This window comes from Ranitomeya imitator, chromosome 2 (assembly GCF_032444005.1).
Source record: "Ranitomeya imitator isolate aRanImi1 chromosome 2, aRanImi1.pri, whole genome shotgun sequence".
In the NCBI taxonomy this organism is placed as follows: Eukaryota; Metazoa; Chordata; class Amphibia; order Anura; family Dendrobatidae; genus Ranitomeya; species Ranitomeya imitator.
The window spans coordinates 541,799,857-541,821,840 of record NC_091283.1 but is presented as its reverse complement, the minus strand read 5'-3'; the positions used below and the strand labels follow the sequence as shown (position 1 = coordinate 541,821,840).

General features: G+C 43.8%; 1 protein-coding gene across 3 annotated transcripts in view; it reads right to left on the bottom strand.

The window, feature by feature from the left end:
• RETREG3 (reticulophagy regulator family member 3) overlaps positions 1 to 21,984 on the bottom strand; it is a 34,727-nt gene that overhangs the window by 5,502 nt on the left and 7,241 nt on the right. For all 3 annotated transcript variants that reach the window (XM_069751917.1, XM_069751916.1, XM_069751919.1), the window contains 3 exons: positions 8,720 to 8,826; positions 3,098 to 3,128; positions 621 to 747 (listed from right to left, as the gene is read on the bottom strand). In XM_069751917.1, the coding sequence (XP_069608018.1) occupies positions 621 to 747; positions 3,098 to 3,128; positions 8,720 to 8,826 (265 nt within the window). The remainder of the gene's footprint in view (positions 1 to 620; positions 748 to 3,097; positions 3,129 to 8,719; positions 8,827 to 21,984) is intronic.

Below are 21,984 nucleotides of genomic sequence, written 5' to 3'. Positions count from 1 at the left end.
CAGGGGCGGTCCGATCCGATGGGTGTCGTGGTCCGGTCCGGGGCCTCCCATCTTCTTACGATGACCCCCTCTTCTTGTCTTCACGCTGCGGCTCCGGCGTACTTTATCTGCCCTATTGAGGGCAGAGCAAAGTACAGCAGTGTGCAGGTGCTGGGAAAGGTCAGAGAGGCTGGTGCCTGCGCACTGCACTACTATGCTCTGCCCTCAACAGGGCAAACAAAGTACGCCTGCGCCGGAGTGTGAAGACAAGAAAAAGACGTTGTCCTATGAAGACAGGACCCCGCCTGGGTGAGTATAATCTAACCTCTTTTTCTCATCTTTCAGGTTACATTGGGGGCTTATCTACAGCATTACAGAATGTTGTAGATAAGCCCCTGATGACCTTCGATTTGGGGGGGGGGGGAACAGGTTCCCTTTAACAAGTGAGCCCATTAATGCATTATACTGGACACATGCATGGGCCGCAACAATAAACTGTGCACAAGAAGTGTGGGCAACACAGGACAGCACAACACTTCATATCTGTAGGTATGCAATCAAGCTCTATGATGGGAATACCCCTTTATAACACTGTAAGATCTTACACACATATACAGCAAACAGTATAGAGAGGACTTTACCTTGCCAGGATTTTCAGATTTGAAGACTTTAAGGTTCTTTACAAAATTTGTGAGAGTGACCCACACTTCAGCAGCATGATGACACAGCTCCGGCACACTGAGCAGCCTGGGGTGTACGAACCCCCAACTGAAACACACCAAAACAACAATTACAGCAGATGCCAACACAGTTGCTTTATGGCCCCCATATATTCAATAAAGGCCGGACGAAACAGCCGATTTCAGCAATAACAAGAAATAGTCATCTGTATTGGTTCGTCACGACTGATGGCCGACCAACAAACATTCTTAATCTTTCAAAAGAACAATTAGGCATGTTGCTAGTGATGAGCGAGCAAGCTCAGGTGGTCTCCGAGTATTTGAAGATTTAGTTTTTGTGGCCTCAGCTGCATGATTTGCGGCTGCTAGACAGCTTGAATACATGTGGGGATTCCCTAACAGGCAACCCCCACATGCACTCAGACTCTCTAGCAGTCGCAAATCATACAGCTGCTGCCACGAAAACTAAATCTCCAAATACTCGGAGACCACCTGAGCATGCTCGGGGAGACCAGAGTAACGAGTATACTCGCCAATCACTACGTTACATTTTATTGGTCGATCAAAAGCACTGGCTGTATTACAGGCCACAAAAATCCAAAAACAACCAATGCAGTCAGATGTTTTTTTCGTCGCTGAGGAATAAGCATTCGAAATGACTGTTCGTTGTCAAATTCTTGTCTTATAAAAGGGGGCTTTTAGGGTGCATTTGTAGGCCACATTTTATCCTCTGAAGGGATTTACGGCAGAGGCCTGACTCTGGCTTCTTCCAATCATTGAGGCTTCCTTACAAGGCCATACTTAGGATCCCGCCACCCAGTAAGGTGTCGAGTAAGCATCTGAGAACCAAGTAGAGGGGATGAATGTAATGAGATCTTTAGTTCCTTGCATCTTGTCTATGTGGCTGTAACAATTCTCGTACACTGCCTGTAATTCCCACTAATAATCCTTAGGATTACAAGGATTACCATTTATTACGGGGCTGCTGATAAACACCTATATTAGGCTAGCTGCCAGAAAGGCTCTAGATATACTATATCTTGACTTCAGCAAAAGGATTTGACAATGTGTCTCACACCATCCTTATTGAAAAAAATGACCAAGTACGGAATGGACAAGACAACTGCTAGGTGGATTCATCACTGGCTCAGTGATCAGACCCAAAGAGTGGTCATAAATGGCTGCACATCCAGAGAGAGAGACAGGCTTTTTCCCAGATTTGAAAATCCTTCCGGCCATGCTCAGAGGGTAAAACCGTGATACGTCGCTGGATTCCTGTGTGTGTGACGGTCAACAACGGATCCTGCGTCCACAGGCTTCCATTATATCAGACGACGGGCAGCGCAGGACGAGTCACTGACCAATTTTTCCGACGTGCAGAAAAACGTTCCTATAAACGTTTTCTCCACACGACGGACCACTATTTTCCGACGGATCCGGTGCACGACGGATGAAACGGATGGCCATCCTTCACAATCCGTCGCTAATACAAGTCTATGGGAAAATGCAGGATCCTGCAAATTTTTTTGCAGGATCCTGCATTCTCAAAAATCTACGGATTGTGACGGAAGCTGAAAAACGCAAGTGTGAAAGTAGCCTAACAGAATGGTTTAATGGAGAGAAACGCAACGTCCTACATCTGGGCAATAAAAATGAAAAGCATTTACAGAGTGGGAGGAATAGAACTAGAAAACAGCACATGTGAAAAATACTTGGGTTTACTAATAGATCACAGACTGCACATGAGTCAACAGTGTGATGCAGCAGCAAAAAAGGCAAACAATTCTGGGTTGCATTAACATAACCATACAGTCTAGATCTGGGAAGTATTGATCTCCCTCCCTTTGGTCAGACCTCATCTGGAATACTGTGTTTAGTTCTGAGCACATTTAAAAAAAAAAAAAAAAAAAAAAAAGGATATGAACAAACTGGAGCAAGTTCAGAGAAGAGCTACCAGGATGGTGACCGGTCTGTAAACAGAGCGGTTATAGGAATGTTTGGCTTGCAAAAGAGAAGACTGATAGGAAACTTCGTAGTCTACAAATATCTCGGGGGCTGTCACACTGTAGAGGTATCAGCTTTATTCTCATTTGCACAAGGAAAGACTAGAAGCAATGGGATGAAACTAAATGGGAGGAGACACAGAACAGATATTAGAAAAAAAACAAAACACTTTTTGACAGTGAGGGTGATCAATGAGTAGAACAGTCTGCCATGAGGTGGAGAGTTCTCCATCAATGGAAGTCTTCAAGCACAGGCTGGACAGACATCTGTCTGGGATGATTTCCTGAATCCTGCATTGAACAGGGGGTTGGACATGATGACCCTGGAGGTCCCTTCCAACTCTACAACCAATCATAGAATGCTACTGTGCTGTATAGTGTATATGAAATGCAGGATATTAGCCCATTTCCCATGATCTACAGTCCCAACCTCACCTCTCAGTCTCCATCTCACTGGATCTTGCAGCTGAAATGTTAGAAAGAAAGTGTGAATCATCTGCAAATAATGCAACAAGACATAAAATCGCTCTAAGTTTTGTTTTTTAGATGGAGACTAATTTATGGCCAATGCCCTAACTGACCTGTAAAGGAGAGGATTTGTCCTTACATTTTAAGTTGTTTTTTTTTTTTTTTTTTAAATTTGCTTCATTATCAAACAAACCTTATAAAATCATTATAAAACATTCATATATAGTCAATGTATATTGTATTGTTACATTTCCCTCTTGTGAATTTTACATGTTAATAAAGCAAAAATCTTACAAAGGAAGATTTCTAAAGATTTCCATTACACAAACACAATTATACATAAAGGTTCAGAGGGCAACAGACACAGTAAGGAGATGTTATTTCAAAGATCTGTATGTCCATACCCCAGAGCAACATATCAAAAAGATTAGATTCTTAATCCTAAAACAAGAAACTATTGTGTTGCCTAAAACAACCTTATATTAAAAGTCAAGAATTATTAATGTAACCATGCGAGATTTGTTATGGTGCTGAGAATAATTGTGAACTATTTTAGCTTTTATATTCTATTATGACAACTTTACTTTTATTATCTGTGTGTTTAGATGGTTAGATGGGATGAGTTCCAAAAGTCCCAGACTTTTAAGAAATCCCCCAGACAACCTCGATTTCGATAAACTGTGCGCTCATAAGGTATTAATGACTTGACCAACTCAATCCATGACTTGACCAACTCAATCCAAGATCCATGAGGACAAAGACTGCCCATCCAGCGCAAAGCCAATAGTTTCCTTGCTTTAAAAAAAAAAAAAAAAAAGTTTCCTGCAGAAAAACCTTGATATAGTGCTCTATATTCTCTCATAACCAAATAACAAAACTAACGGATTGAAGGGAACTGGAATAAATATTAGGGAAGACTATAAAGAAATTACTTCATGCCAAAAAGATCAAATAAACGGACAACTCCATATCATACGTGCAAGATCCGTATTCCACACAAGACACCTCAAGCATTCTGAGGTCGGGGATCGTCCCGCTTTAAATAGTCTTAAAGGGGTAAGATATGACTGATGTATTATGTATAGTTGATTCATTTTGTTGAAACCTTGTCTGGAGATTCCAAGATGTCCTCCCAATCCTCTTTCTGACTATCGGGAATCAAAAGCTTCCACCTCTCTTGTACCATTAGTGGAGCAGATCCAACACCGACAACATCTATGTATGCAAAGCCAAGACGAGGCCTTGAGGGCCTTGTGATTTAAGGACTCCTATTAAAGAGAAGGACGATATTCATTTAATTGTGCCCACATTTTGGAAGCGAGATTGAATTGCTGTTCTAAGTTGGAGATACCGAAAAAAAAAATGGGACCTTGGACTTTTGTAATTAGATTGCATTTGTTCAAAGGACGTTAGGATATTTTGTTCTTACAGATCTTTTAGTAGACATTTTGTGAAGTCCAAAACTGACTAGATGGATGATTCAGCAATATAGGGAAATAAGTATTTTGCCATAGTGCCATCTCAGCTATAATATCAATGTGAACCACCTTCTTAACCTGCCTCCAAACTGAACGTGCTAATTTAAGGAGAGGTCATAATCTGGGAACACTTGGTTTATCGGCTTCCAAGAAACCCAATAAGCAGTCAACGCTAGCAGCACTCTCTGAATTAGGTAGATGGGAATTAGGCATCCATTTGCTTATTGCTTTAAGTTGCCCTGCCAAGTAATATAAAAAGACATCAGATAACGCTGCTCCTCCGTTTTGCTTAAGATCTGTGTAGGGTAGACAATTTAAGTTTAGGTTTTGCATTTCCCCCATATAAAACGAAGAGATCAATGAATTGAGAGTTGAGAAAAAGGACTTGGGAGCTTGTTCTGTGCTATGTTGGAGAGCATAACTAAATTCAGGAAGTGGAATAAATACATTTATTTGTGCAGGTACAAAGGCAATTTACTCCAAAGAGCGAATTCAAGTTCAGCATATTCTAATAATGGGGAAACATTCGGCTGTTAATCATTTTTGCTGTATCTTTGTATAATTATTCCTAAATATTAAACTAAACACAACAGGTAAGGGTGACAATAGTTCCAATTGATCCGTTGGGCCATGGGAAAGAGGCATGAATGCAGATTTAGCCAAATTTATATCTAATCCGGGATATTTACTAAACATACGGTATCTATGGTAGAAATCATATTAGGCAACGTTTCCCCACTCTATCCATAAAGATCATCATATCATCCGCATACAAATCAACAGTATCTAGGCGATCGGCTATAGTAATACCTCCAATAGTTGGGTTTGAACGTATCTGTATCGCCAGGGCTTCAAAAGCAAGAGCAAAGAAGGCTGGGAATAGAAGACACCCCTAAAATGTTCCTCGTCCCAGGGAGAAGGGCTCCAATGTGGTATTATTATTTACTATCCAACTTTAGGGGCGCTGTATTGGCTACAAACCCATTTACCAAACTCAAACTTTTGTAAATAGGCAGATAAAAAAGGCCGCTCTAAAGAATCAAAAGCCTTAGCCGCATCCCGCGAGGCCAGGGCCCAATTATTATCAGGCATTACAGAGCTGTATCGAGCAATGGACGGAACCCTTCTGATACTAATCAGATGAATCTGGCGACTTCAGTTTGGTCTGGTTCTATTATACCTAAAATGATTGAATTAAGTCTAGTGGCCAATCTTAGTAAAAAAAATGTAAAATCTACATTCACTAATGAAACAGGGCGATATGACCTCATAGACCTCGTAGAATACTTGCCTCATAAAAAGAGTCAAGAAGAGAATTTCCTTCAGACGATTATTGAAATATGTCTAGGAGGAGAGACTCTAAAGTATCTCGGTATCTGCCATAGAGCTGTATGGGAAAACCATCTGGTCCTGGCGCTTTACCTAAGGCCATATTTACTTCATCCAAAGTAAAGTCAGCATCCAAAAACATTGCCGAGTTAATGTAGGGAATTCTATATTGGATAAGTACGAGAGACATTCTGACGTATCAGACACTTTTAGAATTATATAATGATTTGTAATATTCATTAAAGAATATCATCAGCAGAGTTATCTAGAGCCACTTGTTTCTCTGATTTAGAGTATGGTGTCCGATGCATTATGTTGACGGACCATAAATGCCAATAATTTACTGGATTAATTCTCTAACTCAAAATATGACTAATGAGTAAAAAAAAACAATTTAAATTTAAAGTCATCCACACGAAGCAAGCAGGAGGGCTGCATCGCAGGAAGAAGGGAGGTACTGGACCAAGAAGGGCAACACCCACCGGACCGGACCACCCACAGGCGAGTATCATAAATGTTATTTTTCTTCTCTTGCAGGTAGGGCTGGGGGCAGGTATACAGAATTATAGAATGCTGTATATTAGCCCTGAAAGGCAGTGGCCATAACTCATATCGGCCAAACCTGGTGACAGGTTCACTTTAAATTTTGTGGATACAACCTATGCGAACATACCCATTCCACTCTATTTTCATTTGACGGATTAGATACATAAACTTTCTCCGATTCCCTCAATCTTATGTCAATGTCACCATCTTCCTTCAACGTTACTCTTCTAATATGAGATGGTGGAAGATAGATACCCTCTTATGTACATTTTCAAAGTATTCCAAAATAAATTAATATTTCGAGTTTAGAGTGATTTGAAATACAATCCAATTGGACTGGTATTCTATCATTAGACGCAAACAATTTCAGCCAGAATGGATTATGAGTGACCTGGCCAAATCCAAGCATGAGTATTACCAGACTATGATCTGAGATACCACTACTCCCATGCATTACTAGAACCAAATATATAATCAAGTCGAGACAGAGCACTTTTGGTTGAAGAGCAACAAGCGAATTCTCTCATATAGGTGGCATAACCTCTATAAAACTAGCCACCCACTGTCTTCCATTTACATTGACAGGTTAGAGGGAGCCACCCGGGAAACATTATCATCCCCAATCAGGCAGCTGTCAATCATCATGACACCAGTAGTCCCGCCCCATCAACAGGAAGAGAAAGCTGCGCTGTTCACAGGGAGCAGCTGAATCTCTGGCAGGAGCGGCCAATGACCGGCGTCGGGTACAACAGGCAGGTAGTTGCATTCTGTTAGCAACTACATGCCTTTTTTTCCTAAAGTCCCGGACATCCTTTTTAATGACCGTTATGTTTGCTGGAGGAAGGTTGTATATACAGATCACAATGTAATCTGTAGAATTTACTGAAGCATGCACAAAAACAAAATTTCCTTTTGGGTCTTTAAGAGCTACCTTTATCTTCTAATTTCAGGTCCCATATTGTTTGGGGAAAACATGACAGTCAACCTTATATAACCAATCTACGAGATTGATCTGGATCATACCACATATGTTAATCTTAAAAGGCAATTTAATTGCTCTCCAGCAATCAACATCTAAACAATAACTAACAAAGTTAGAAAGGGTTAAACCAGAAGGGAAATAAGGAGCATAACCCCATGCTCCTTGTCATAGGACAAGAAGGGAATGCCTTCACTGAAAACAGTGTCCGGAATTGATGTTATAGTTGTCGTCATCGAAAAGAGCCTTAACTTTTAAGATCATTAAAAGGATTACCCAGGAATTTAAAGAAAACAAAAAAGTTAAAAAGGAAATTGTCATTCTGAATATAAGTGTAATTAGAAAATCACATTTGTTTGGTCTTGGGAGTCTGTCACTAAACTATTACAATGAGCGCCATTTTGTTACATCAACAGAAATCTGTCATAAAATTCTAAGAAGACAAGGAGTCTGGCCATGCGAAGTACAAAACTCCAGCCATCCTTCATATTTAGGAAAATGTGCCCTCAGTGGATATTCTGAAGAAGAGGAGGCAGCCCACAATGCTGTCTGCCCTGTCAATCTGAGCCAATACTGGAGATACCAGAGTTGCTAAAGGAAGAAGAGGACCCTCACACTGACGTCCACCTTGTGTCTCGGATATAATACTGGAAATACCAGGGAAGGTGAGGTAAGAAGAGGACCCTCACACTGACGTCCACCTTGTGTCTCGGATAGAATACTGGAGATACCAGCAGTGCTGACGTAAGAAGATCCTGCTCACACTGCTACCTATGTCTTTCTGATCTAATACTGGAGATACCAGGGGGGTGATGAGGTAAATTAGAGGCAACTCAAACTGCTGTCCACCCTTTCTATCTGATCTAATACTGGAAATACCAGGGAAGGCGAGGTAAGAAGAGGCTCCTCACAGTGTAGTCCACCCTGTTTTTGTGATCTAATACTGGAGATACTAGGGGGTGATGATGTAAGAAGAGGCTGCCCACACTGCTGTCCACCCAGTCTTCCTGAATGCTGACTGTCTATGATATGATGATAGCTTGACAGTACATGGTATTACGGTAATTATATTCAGGTCACAGCGTCTGAGATTACTACTGCACATGCTCACATGTACCTGTCCCACAACAAGACCGTGGCTATTTAAATTCTGGCGATTACCTCCCTAAACAAAATGAATAGGATTTGCAAATTTAAGGTATTTAGGAAATGATAACGTTACAGTGATTTTCTTTATTTTACCACATTAGATCTCACCTCCAAGTTCAGGCCAAATTTTGTTCTTCCACTGGTCGACACAGATGACGATCATCAGCCCAAACGCTGCTAAGAACAGGATTCTGAGAGACGTCAAGGCAAAAAACCTACAAGGAAGAGATTTTTAGGTTATCAATAATTTCTGTCATTGCCAGATTTGTTGTTTTGTGGCTCTCCAGTTACAAAAAACAAACAAACAACCTTTCCAAAATACCCCCACTTGGCATCCAGTCCTATCAGGGAAAATACAATGCATCTATAAACACTGTTGCCACACTACATCTGAAAATTGGCTGGTTTTCAGAGATGGTCAGGTGTTTTTTTTTGTTTTTTAAATATAGGAGACAACGTGCTCTCATTTAGGACTTCCATCTGATCTGCTACAAAGATCACCTCCCTCCCTGGAGGACCTGGAGTTTAGCACTTGTGTAAAGGAATGTGTAATGCGCTTCTTTACCCCCGAGGTGGCACTGATGGAAACGTGAACAGTGAAGGGCGGACACCTGGATGTTCAGGTCCGGCCGAACAGTTACAAAAAGTTCAGGTTTGTGTAGCGGAACAGTACCTGGACCCGAATCCTATTCACGTGAATATGGGGCCCGAACATCCAGTGTTTGCCACACCGTCATGCGCATCTTATAGGCGCCTCTCCATTACTAAGTCGTGGGCTTGATGTCACTGGACAATACAAACGTGACATTAACCCCACTTGCCACCGCTACAGTGCAAGTGGGAAAAGCCAGGCAAAGTGCCAGAATTGGCGCATCTAATAGATGCCTTTTCCGGGTGGCTGCGGGCTGCTATTTTAGGCTGGAGGGCCCAATAACCATGGCCCCTTACCTGCCAGAGAATACCAGCCCCCAACTGTCTGCTTTAGCAAAGCTGGTTGTCAAATGGGGGACTCCACATCGTTTAAAAAAAAAAATTTAAACAATTAAAAAATACAGCGTGAGGACCCCTCTATGCTTGATAACCAGCCTTGCTGAAGCTGACAGCTGAGGGTTGCAGCTACCAGCTGTGAGTTTTGTCTGGCTGGTTATGAAAAATACAGGGGAACCCACGCCATTTTTTTTAAATTATTTATTTACAGCGCAGGAGCCAGCTAATGAACACACCCATCAGCTACTCCAGCTCTCGCTGTTATTAGTGGCAGCAGGTGTCGGATGATGGGAGCTGTTGACAGCGTGGGAACTGCGGCTCTCTGACCGGCGGGGATGATTTCACCATCGATCAGAAGCAGTGTTTGCTGCACTGTCATGTACATGACAGCGTGACAAACACCCGATGTTCGGGCAGCAGAACCCGACCAGTAACAGACTTCCTGGTGAAGTCGGTGTCTGTGCCTGAACAGTATGTGTTCGGTATGGACGCCGTACGTCACTGTTCGGGTTCGCCCATCTCTAATTGTTAACACTTACTGTCAGGTTTCAGCTGACAGATTGCAATCATGGATATTTTTGGGACCTCTTCTGTTTTTGAACTTTCCAAAACACACAGTCCTATTAGTACTGCACGAGCGCATCAGAGACTTGGGGCTCAAGTAGAGATAAGCTGTCAGATGGAGCCCCCCATTAACTGTGGCTGTGCTATTGTAGAAAGACAGAAGTAGAAATTCTATATGATGCCAGCTGTGAGAACAAGGATGGCATGGGCATTCACCATCACCAAGATTATAATACAATCCTTACAAAATAGAGACAACGGCTATGCTGAGAGATCATATTCATTGTTACCAGGCAGCACGCTTGAAGTATGATCCTAAAGGTGCCCATGCATCATAGACAGCAATTCTTAAAGGGAACCTGTCACTACATTTAGGGTGCCCAAATCAGCATCAGACACATGCAGTGTGATGACAGGTATACCATACTCTGAAACATGCTTAAAAAAAAAAAAAAAAAAAAACAGTCTGGGGACCATAGGCAGGGACCTTACTAGACCGGTGCTGGTCCTGGCTAGGTAGTCCACGCCTATCTCCAGGTGACTGACAGGTATCTACCATGCGTACACATTTAATTTCCATAAGTCTCCTTATGCCGGCTTAGCACATTCCACAAGGTGAAACATTGCCACTTAGATTACCAGCCAAATCGGTACTCCTGCTTTGCACTGATGAAGGGCAAACACCCTGTAACACGTGTCTGCAAATGGCGTGTTTGGCTTGTTAAAGGATTAATGACTTAGTATAGCTACATCCAATAGGCGGCACTAGAGTTCTAGTCCTCTTCCTTTCTGAAGAGGCCTTTTGATTAATAAGTCTCTCCCTATAAATGCAACTGAAGTGGTGCGGGGAGAAGTTGGCTGGGAGCCGCGCCGTACTTTTCAGGTTTCTCCCTATAGTTACCGTACCTTCTTTTTTTAAGCATACTTGACTGCAATCTTACAGCCAGGCTAGGTGATGTGGCTCAGGTCCATGCTAGGATTCATGTGGTTCAGGCAGCACATATCTAGTGACAGGTTCCCCGCTCAGCTTGTCTGAATGGAGGGAAGAGGTACAGTACACTTTAATGAAATCTTACATCTCCACTTGCATAGAGCACCAAGGTTCATCCTCAGGGTCAGGCTGAATTCACACATCCGTGGGAAATGTCTGTACGCTGCCTTATTCTTTATCGGACACCACTCGGACCCAGCGAGTATTTATCCCGATACTCAAAATTGGATGACAAGTTTCACAGATCTCATTCTTGGATCCGTGATTTTAATGGATGTATTCAGACATCCATTCTACTCAATGGGTTCAGGTGGCATCTGAATTTATAAAACATTTCACTGACACCTAGGTGAAAAATGGTGAGAACCTAAACCGAAGCGGATGATGTGAGAGAATGAAGATTTGCTCTGGTTTCTGCCTCGTCGTACTACGGTACTTTGCTTTCATGACATCTGACGATAGTGGATCTAAGCACAGACTTATCCCGCAAGTAAAACTTGCAATTTATAGCACAAATTGCATGATTAAATGTAGAACAAATTTGAAAACAGAGTCCAAATGTAGACAACCCTTTTAAAAGGACTAGATCAGGAAATCCCCAGGGAAGTTAATGTATTCCTTGCTCAGCAGATTAGACAGAATAACAGGAAATCCCTGTAATCTCTGATGCGTTGGCTTGTCCCCAAGTGACATAGTGAAGGCCGCGTTGGCTTGTCCCCAAGTGACATAGTGAAGGCCGCTATGGCTGATAAAGGTGAAACTTTCCCCGCCAGCCTGGCGCTGTGCACAACAGGTGTCATCCTAAAGTCTAATATGACAGCTTACCCCAAAGTGTGAAGACATTATCTACACCACCAGCTCCACAACACCATATGCCAGCCGGGCAGGCTTACTGGACCAGATGCTGGACGAATACTTCTGTATGACGAGACACTTTATATCTACGAATGTGGGATGGTTGGTTGACAAACCCTACGAGATGCAGTGACAGGCTGCGTTCACACCAGCATATACACCAGCGGCCAGTAAAGAAGGTCTGTACATGTTGTGTAAATCCAGGACGTGACTGTAGCCTCAAGAGCACAGATTCTGCTTTATATAGTGGAGTCAAGCTATTTTAATTAAAAATATATAGCTTAAAAGGGAACCCTTCAGGAGATTGATGCTGCCTAAACCACAAAATACTAACAGGACCCCTCAACAATATCGGAGCTTTATTCCGAATCACCTCTATACACAAATAAGGAGAAACCAGTCAATCCAGCCTAGCCGGGCGGGTGGAATTCAGAGGTCATCAAACAAGAGACCCCTTGGACACATCCTTCAAGCTACAGTTAAACGCTGAAGTAAAGCAGTTGCTTGTCACAAAGTAGCTTTTCTGCACATCATGCCTGCAGGTCCCTTTAAAAAGGACCTTTCACCACATTTTTCATGTTGAACTGGACACATGATGTAATGATGGCTGCAGAGTGTAATAAAACTTTTTTCCTTTTGCCGAGATATTAGCCATCAAAAGTATTTGGCACCTAATGAGTTAACATTTAGACAAGTTTTCACTGAGGGCATGTACGTCTTCTCCTGGTGCGACCCTAGCCAAAGTAGGTAGCAACTAGAGTTGAGCGAACATGTTCGGAATCGGTTGCCAAATCTGAATTTGCCATATTGGTGCCGAATTTATGTTTGATGATCTGATCGATTCCGAACATAATAGGTCATTTCTACTCCCATTAACTCCAATGACATTCAGTGAATACAGTATTGACCCCTGATCGTAATCAGAGCCAAATTTTGAAAAATTCACTCAACTCTAGTAACAACACAGCAGCGAAGACCTGCCTAAATGGATTTTCCAAAATGAACAATCCCATTGAAGCATATCAGTCACAAGGTCTCACAATGCAAACTCTATGCATTACCAAGTGGATGCGTTAGGCTTAATGATGGCTGTATGGTCCTGATTAGTGATGAGCGACTATACTCGTTACTGTTTCTCCGAGCACACTCGGGTGGTCTCCGAGCATTTGTGAGTTCTCGGAGATTTAGTTTCGGTTGCCGCAGCTGCATGATTTGTGGCTGCTAGCCAGCCTGAATACATGTGGGAATTCCCTCAGACTGGCAACCCCCACATGTACTCAGGCTGTCTAGCAGCCGCAAATCATGCTGCTGTGTCGACAAACTAAATCTCAGAGTAGGCCAAAATACTCGGAGACCACCTGAGCATGCCTGGGAAATCTCGAGTAACAAGTATACTTGCTCATCACTAGTCCTGATATATAGAGGAGCATTTCATTGAGCTAGAGTCAAGATTCAGGAAATTGCTCATTAAAATCGATTATCCGGGAGTTTCTAATTTTGTCTTATGGGCCTAAGAGCTTATAGGCAGGTAGTCACTAACTATCTGCTTGGTGCCCATCTCCGCTGGCTCAGAGCTATCACGGACCGTTCCTGCTGGCGACTGAGGCTTCCAGTGAGCTCACCAAGACAGGACAATGGTTTTCTTCCGTTCTGATCTGTTGACGGAGTGTTTCAGCCGATATTATGCTGATAGACAGGCAGCTCAGCATATCTGCAGGGAGTAGGCTGTCAATCAGCATGCTGTTGGCAGAGCAGCCCAACAGTGGAAGAGCTGCTGTGTTGACAGGAAGCGGCAGAATTTTTGGCCTGAGCAGTCCGATTCCTCTGAGCCAGCGCCATGGAGCAGAATAGACAGGTAGTTAGTTGCCTGATCGATGGGGGTCTGGCTCCTGAGACCCCCCACCAGCCATATTATTGACCCCCGTTGAGAAGTGAACAGCTCATGAGACCTGAGTTCACAGTTACTGTCTGGGCGAGCACATAGACCCGAGTATAGATGCAAGAGACAGCGTAGGCTATGCTACTTGCTGGACAGAGATACATTTTCGTACATCAAAAAAAAAAAAAAAAAAAAAAAAAAAAGCATACTTACCTCCCAGGCCAGTGACGTTCTCCAATGCCAGCACTGCCTCGCCAGTCACGAACTGGCCTCAGTATTCACTCACAGTGGACTTCGGAGGCAGTAAACGCTGCAGCCAATCACCATCAGCTGCTGATTGACCTGTAAGGACTGGGAAACAACCCCTTTAAGTTTATCAAATCCATCTACACAGCAATTGTTTGCTGTTCCTGTATCAGGAAGATTAACCCAAACATTGCCAGTCGGCATTGCTATGTTCCCGAATGACCCACAGACATGGCAGCATATAATCTGCTTTTCAGCTTAAAGGTTTAACATCTACCCTAAAGTGTTAGGCAGATCTGGGCAGGCGTCCACGTGCATTTGTATTACAACACGAAAATACTTTTCTCCCCATTATCTAGCACCAGGTCTAGTGTTATATGGAGCCGACCGTTTCACTCAACACTAGAATTATAGACAACAAAATCATAAAAGATCAAAGAGAAACAATCAGTAACATCAATATAAATGTAATATCATAGGACCAAAATATTCGGCTTCTGTACGCCCACTACTGCCAGGCTCTGGGGGCATACATCCCAATCCTCTGATGATGGATAATGGGAAGTCTCTGTGGTGTTCTCCATCTGCAGAAGGAAGGTTCAGTTATAGATTGCCGGTGGCCAGAAGGAGAATCAAGTGGCCAGGATTGGTTTCAGCGCAGGTAGAGGCTAGATGTCTATACATCAGGTGAATTAGACTTGACAAGACCATGTCCGCCAACAATCAGAAAAGGAAAATAATAATCCGGCTCAACAGAAAAGCAGTCTTATTAGGTGTGCAAGACGCACCCTTAATCAAAAGTACAGATACAGAGTGCTATAAAGTGCATGCAGCATGTGTGAGAAGAGGATACGGGGGACCAGAATCAGGGAAACATTTGGAAGGGAATACTTATATTAGTGAGGTGAGAGGTCAGGATAAAGAAATGCACTTTTAGGGCACATTTAAAATGGTCGATACTGGCATTCAATCGAATTGTCTTGGGTAGTGCATTGCAGAGAAGCGGCGCAACACAAGAGATGTCTTGAAGACGTGAATGGGAGGTGTGGATTATTGAGGATGTTAGTCTTACGTCACTAGCAGAACGGAGCGCACACGGGTAGGGTGCTGCAGAACTTTAGATAGCTTTGTGGGTAAGAGTAGTAAGTCTGTATTTTATTCTGTAGATGATCGGCAACCTGTGTAATGACTGGCACAGGGTAGAGGCACTGGTGTAGCGGCTGGACAGGAATAGGATCCTGGCTGCCGCATTCATGACGGATTGGAGAGGGAAGGGTTTAGCAAGAGGGAGACGGATTAGTAGACTTGCAGTAGTCATGTTATCTCAACCCATGGCTTATCTGCCTGTATAACAAAAGGATGGTTGAGTTTGGTCTACTTTTGTCCTATGTTTACTAAGGCTACGTTCACATTAGTGTTGCGCGCCGCTGCGTCGGCGACGCAACGCACGATGCACAAAAAAACGCGCGCAAACGCACGCAAAAACGCTGCGTTTTGCGACGCGTGCGTCTTTTTTGACGAAAATCGGACGCACGAAAAATGCAACTTGTTGCATTTTCTTGCGTCCGACGCTAGCGTTGGAAACGACGCACGTGTCGGAAAACGCCACAAAAAAACGCACGCGTCCCCCATGTTAAACATAGGGGCGCGTCGCCGCTGCAACAGCGACGCACATTAGCGGAACGCTAATGTGAACGTAGCCTAAGGCTGCTAGACTACAGCTTTCTGACATAGCAATGAGAGGCAAGAGGTAGTCTGAAAATCAGGGCATCAGTGATCTAAATTGAAGGGGGGCAGGAGTCGGACCCCAACAATCTTGTACTGATGGCCTATCCTAACACCATCAATACTGATCTGTGCGATTCCTGCTAAAAAATGTACGGATGAACACATAACAGGACATTACTATTTGCCTTGCCAATAGGCTGTCACTTATTTAAGGCCCCTTTCACGTGACCGTTTTTTTATACCCGTATGTGGTCTGTTTTTTCAAATACATACACACGCACACCCATTGTATTCAGTGGTGGTGCGGAACATGTGAAACCCATAGACACGTCTTCTATTCCCCACGGATGAAATACGTGCTCCACACTGATGACCTAAAAAAAGAAGTTATACGCACCTTTCTGCCGACAATCCATAAGTCTCATACAGGTCTGAGAAAAGGCGCTTTGGCACGTTTTGGTTTTTTTTTGGTGGGGGCAAACAAACAGGTCCAATTTTTTTTTCTTGGAGACTGTGGCATGTCTTATAACTCCCAGACTGCTGGAGAAAATTTCCATTGATGAAAATGCTCCTGCAGCACAGAATTTACAAAGAATTGGGACATTTTGTGAAAGCCATTTATGAAAGTAAAATAATCCGCAGCATACAGACAATACAAAAATGAGCTCGGGGACATAGAGCCTAGGAGCTGAATGGCAGAAATAACATAAGAGGATTGATCCGCCAGCAGGTTAATGACTAATGGGTAATTAATCATTTATAGACCAGATGGGAAGGGGCAGCACCTGTACAGTACAAAGGGGGCCATGCTAGGTGAGAAAGAAATTCAGTATACTCTAAGGAAAGAGTTAATACCTCATTAAATGGAGCCAAAAAATTGAGGAAAGAAGAAAAAAAAAAGTTGCCAATTTCTCAACAATTTGTTGATGACTACTCCCATCGTGTATTAAGGCCCTCTGCTGCCCACGGATCAGCAGTGGCTGCCAATGTCCACAGCAATCAAGATGACAGCTGCCACAGAACCGTCATCTGCACATGGGCAGACACAGCAGGGTCACTTGATATCTGATATATATCTATGAATGCAAGTACTAGGAATGGATTACTGAATTTTTAAATCATAGAGAGCACACCTGTTATTTTAGAATAAGCCATCATGTGCGCACATGAGGAATAACAATTTACGGCTGTTATATTACAGTACTTGTATACTGTATTTTCCCCCATGTTTTATCTGTAATTTTCAATCTTTGAGCTAGTGGTGGAAATTTGTTGCTATGATGTCTCCCATATAAAACACAGAGATGAGGGATTCTTGCTCCCAAGTAAAGTATGTAGCACAAGTTCACAAGCACCAGAGGACATTATATCGCAGGACTGGTCAGTATAGCTGTGAATCCAGCCCTGGGGTCAGAAACACTTACTAGAAAGCTTCAGCACAATGTGTCTATGTCTCCCTCTGCCTGGTCTCACTCTGCTCTTCCCTCCTTATAATGTACAGTAATATATAACGTAAATATAATAATCAGTCACCAATAAAGGCATAAGTTCAGATTGATAGGTCACAGAACCCTATGGTGACTCCAAAGAGTTTTTTTTTTTTTTTTTTTTAATTCTAGTAAAACTCACTTTACCTGCTGCAGAACCTCTTTTAAAAAGAGTAAATGGGAGCTTCTTATCAAGCTATAAAAAAAAAAAAAAAAAAAAAAAAGATTGATAAATCTGTAACACCCCAGGTAACCGGTTGGTACAGTGATGTTGCCTTCCTTTCGGGGAAAGTGATGTCATGCCTGGAGGTAAGGAGGATTCCCTTTACCAGGTAAAGCACCTACATGAAACACATTCTGAATCCAGGCCAGAAAGGGGGAGCCCTGAACCCAGATTCAGGGGAGCTTCCCCAGATACCGTATATATATTCTGGTCTGGAGGAGGAGTTAGTCAGTTGGAGCAGGTAGTTGTTCAGAGACAGTGAAGGAGAGAAGGAGTGAGAGCAGAGAGAGTGGAGCTGTGTAGCCACAAGTGGTGCTGCAGCTCCAGGACGGAAGAGAACCTGAAAGGTTGCAGTGAAAGTGAGAACTTGAGGAGAGAAGCAAAGGAGAAGAAAGGAGCTTGGAGGTGAACTGTGACCAGGCCACCCTCTGAGCTGATGCGAAGGAACCGGGCACTGGGAGCCCGAGGCTGTGACGTACTCCAAGTCTCACAGCAGAACCGGAAGGACAGAAGATTGCAAGTCGTCTGTCTGCCCCCACACCTGAAGATGCCGCTGTACACAGAGAGCCCGGGTCGTGATAGAGACCCTGCAAAAAGGCTCGCACTGCCCACCATATGGGTTACTGTCCCAGGACAGGAGAGAGAAGACTTTGCAAGGGAGCCACAGGCAGCAAAGACCTTGCAGACGAGCGCGAGCAGGAAGGCTTACAAACCTCATCTGGGCGAGGGATCCACCATAGCCTCCAGGCCGGCTGGACCGCATCACCACCTGTTGCTGGTACCCTGGACTGTGGCTTGCTTCAACCTGTAAACCAGGTAAAGGCATTGCAACCCTGTATCCTTCGTTTATTCTGGCACACCACTCTGGCCAAACATATCGGGAGCCCTGGGGACCCCGCTTCACCTGTGGGAAGCGATATCATCTTTGCTGCCGTACCATCACCCCCAGAGGACCCCTTTAAGCAGCGTCGGTCACCCCTGACCGAGTACCACAGGTGGCGTCACGAACTTTCTTTATTTCCACAATCCCTTTAAAATACTACCCATTCTACTTGGGCGCCCAGGGCCACGGACCAGGTAACCGCCACCGTGACACACCCCCTTTAAGTACTGGACCCGGTACCTAGGACCTGGCGGGCATCTCAACTCAAACTCATTCTTTTCTCTAAGAAGTTCTGCAGTAGCTGGAAATATGAACTGTATGATACACTGAGCCTAGAGATTAGAAAATAAATGCAAAATGGCACAGGAGAAGGAACGCTGTACAAGACCAATCTGCAAGGAGGAATGAGTAGTGCCGCTCATATCCATATGATCGGCGGAGGCACGGAAAACCAATCTGTGCAGAATGAACAAAACATGGGAAATCCAAACCAACAACTTGCGCAGTGATGGACTGAATTGTAATACGAACCATGTCTTTTACTGGAAGGGAGAGCCCATCCTGACATTCAACAGACAAAAGGTCCCTCACAGCCGGACACCTACATCGTAGGGAGAGACTGACAGCTACTCGCCATACGTCAGGATAAGGGGATGAAAAATTGATATAAAGCCTGTGCTCCTCCTATGAGCATGCTGATCTGAAATATCATCTCTATAAAGGCCGATAAAGGTCCCACAAGCTCATATTCCAGAATCACCACATTCCCTGATCCTGCCCTTACACAATTAGGTAGTACATGGTCACTATATATGGATGCATTCCCAGATCCCCATGCACAAGGCCGCATTCCCAGATCTGTTATACACAAGGCCGCATTCCCAGATCTGTTATACACAAGGCCGCATTCCCAGATCTGTTATACACAAGGCCGCATTCCCAGATCTGTTATACACAAGGCCGCATTCCCAGATCTGTTATACACAAGGCCGCTCTCCCAGATCTGTTATACACAAGGCCGCTCTCCCAGATCTGTTATACACAAGGCCGCACTCCCAGATCTGTTATACACAAGGCCGCACTCCCAGATCTGTTATACACAAGGCCGCACTCCCAGATCTGTTATACACAAGGCCGCACTCCCAGATCTGTTATACACAAGGCCGCACTCCCAGATCTGTTATACACAAGGCCGCACTCCCAGATCTGTTATACACAAGGCCGCACTCCCAGATCTGTTATACACAAGGCCGCACTCCCAGATCTGTTATACACAAGGCCGCACTCCCAGATCTGTTATACACAAGGCCGCACTCCCAGATCTGTTATACACAAGGCCGCACTCCCAGATCTGTTATACACAAGGCCGCACTCCCAGATCTGTTATACACAAGGCCGCACTCCCAGATCTGTTATACACAAGGCCGCACTCCCAGATCTGTTATACACAAGGCCGCACTCCCAGATCTGTTATACACAAGGCCGCAATCCCAGATCTGTTGTTATAAACAAGGCCGCAATCCCAGATCTGTTATACACAAGGCCGCATTCCCAGATCTGTTATACACAAGGCCGCATTCCCAGATCTGTTATACACAAGGCCGCACTCCCAGATCTGTTATACACAAGGCCGCACTCCCAGATCTGTTATACACAAGGCCGCACTCCCAGATCTGTTATACACAAGGCCGCAATCCCAGATCTGTTGTTATAAACAAGGCCGCAATCCCAGATCTGTTATACACAAGGCCGCATTCCCAGATCTGTTATACACAAGGCCGCATTCCCAGATCTGTTATACACAAGGCCGCATTCCCAGACCTGTTATACACAAGGCCGCAATCCCAGATCTGTTATACACAAGGCCGCAATCCCAGATCTGTTATACACAAGGCCGCAATCCCAGATCTGTTATACACAAGGCCGCATTCCCAGATCTGTTATACACAAGGCCGCATTCCCAGATCTGTTATACACAAGGCCGCAATCCCAGATCTGTTGTTATAAACAAGGCCGCAATCCCAGATCTGTTATACACAAGGCCGCATTCCCAGATCTGTTATACACAAGGCCGCAATCCCAGATCTGTTGTTATAAACAAGGCCACAATCCCAGATCTGTTATACATAGCCATACAGGCGTGATGTGTTTAGATCCAAATACAAGATTTAATGGCGTCTTATACAACTAGAAGAAAAAGGTGGAGAAACTCACCTGATCACTCCTGAGAGGATCTGATCCCATTATGGATTTAAAGGGAATCTGTCAGCACGTTTTTACATATGGATGTAATGCTATGACTGTGTACGTTTGTCCACCTTTCTCATTATGCGCCTCTTACTCTGGACAATCTATTCTGCCCTGCCTTATCATTAATTCATGCTTTATATTACCAGTTGAGACACTCCAGGAAAAAAAACAATTGTATTTCTATAGCACCAACAAATCCGCAACACTTTATATTAAAGTTTTACAGCTGATTGTAATGTATCCCAATAGGGGGACATATAGTGATCAAATTATTGTCAAGGAACCCTGCTAACAAGAGACTGGCCAAAAACAAGAACTTTGTTTGGTCAAAGCCTCCTACTGAATTTAATCATTGAGTTGATTTTCAAGTTTCCTAACCACTTAGTTCTCCTGGATACACTGCGGGCTATGTGCAGGTCACTACTGAGCAACAGAATGAGTGGGAGACAACATGGGATCTCCAGAAATAATGCAGACCCCATCTGCCAGGGTGGCTGCAGTGGGGGATAGAGGACTAGATGCCATGGAGGAGACCAGTCATCATCAGGTCGCATTGTGCTCTCCTAAATTACTGGACATGCATAGAGCACACACAGCCAATGCACCCAAACAGAGGATAACATAGTGTGGGAAATAAGTATTTGATCCCTTGCTGATTTAGTAAGTTTGCCCACTGGCAAAGACAGGAACAGTCTATAATTTTAAAGGTAGGCTAATTTTACCATTGACAGATAGAATATAAAAAACAAAATCCAGGAAATCACATTGTATAAATTATATAAATTTGCATTTTGCAGTGAGAAATAAGTATTTGACCCCTCTGGCAAAAAAGACTTAATATTTGGTGGCAAAACCCTTGTTGGCAAGCACAGCAGTGAGACTTATTTTGTAGTTGATGATGTTTGTGCACATGTCAGGAGGAATTTGGGGCCACTCCTATTTGCAGATCATCTCTAAATCATTAAAGGGAACCTGTCGCCCCATTTTAGGCCTATAAGCTGTGGCCATCGGCATCAGGGGCTTATCTACAGCATTCTGTAATGCTGTAGATAAGCCCCCGATGTAACCTGAAAGAGGAGAAAAAGAGGTTAGATTATACTCACCCAGGGGTGGTCCGGTCCGATGGGCGTCGCAGTCCGGGTCCTCCCATCTTCATACGATGACGTCCTTCTTTTCTTCCTGCCGCGGCTCTGGCGCAGGGGTAATTCTCTTCCCTGTTAAGGGCAGAGCAAAGTACTGCAGTGCGCAGGTGCCCGGCCTCTCTGACCTTTCCCAGCACC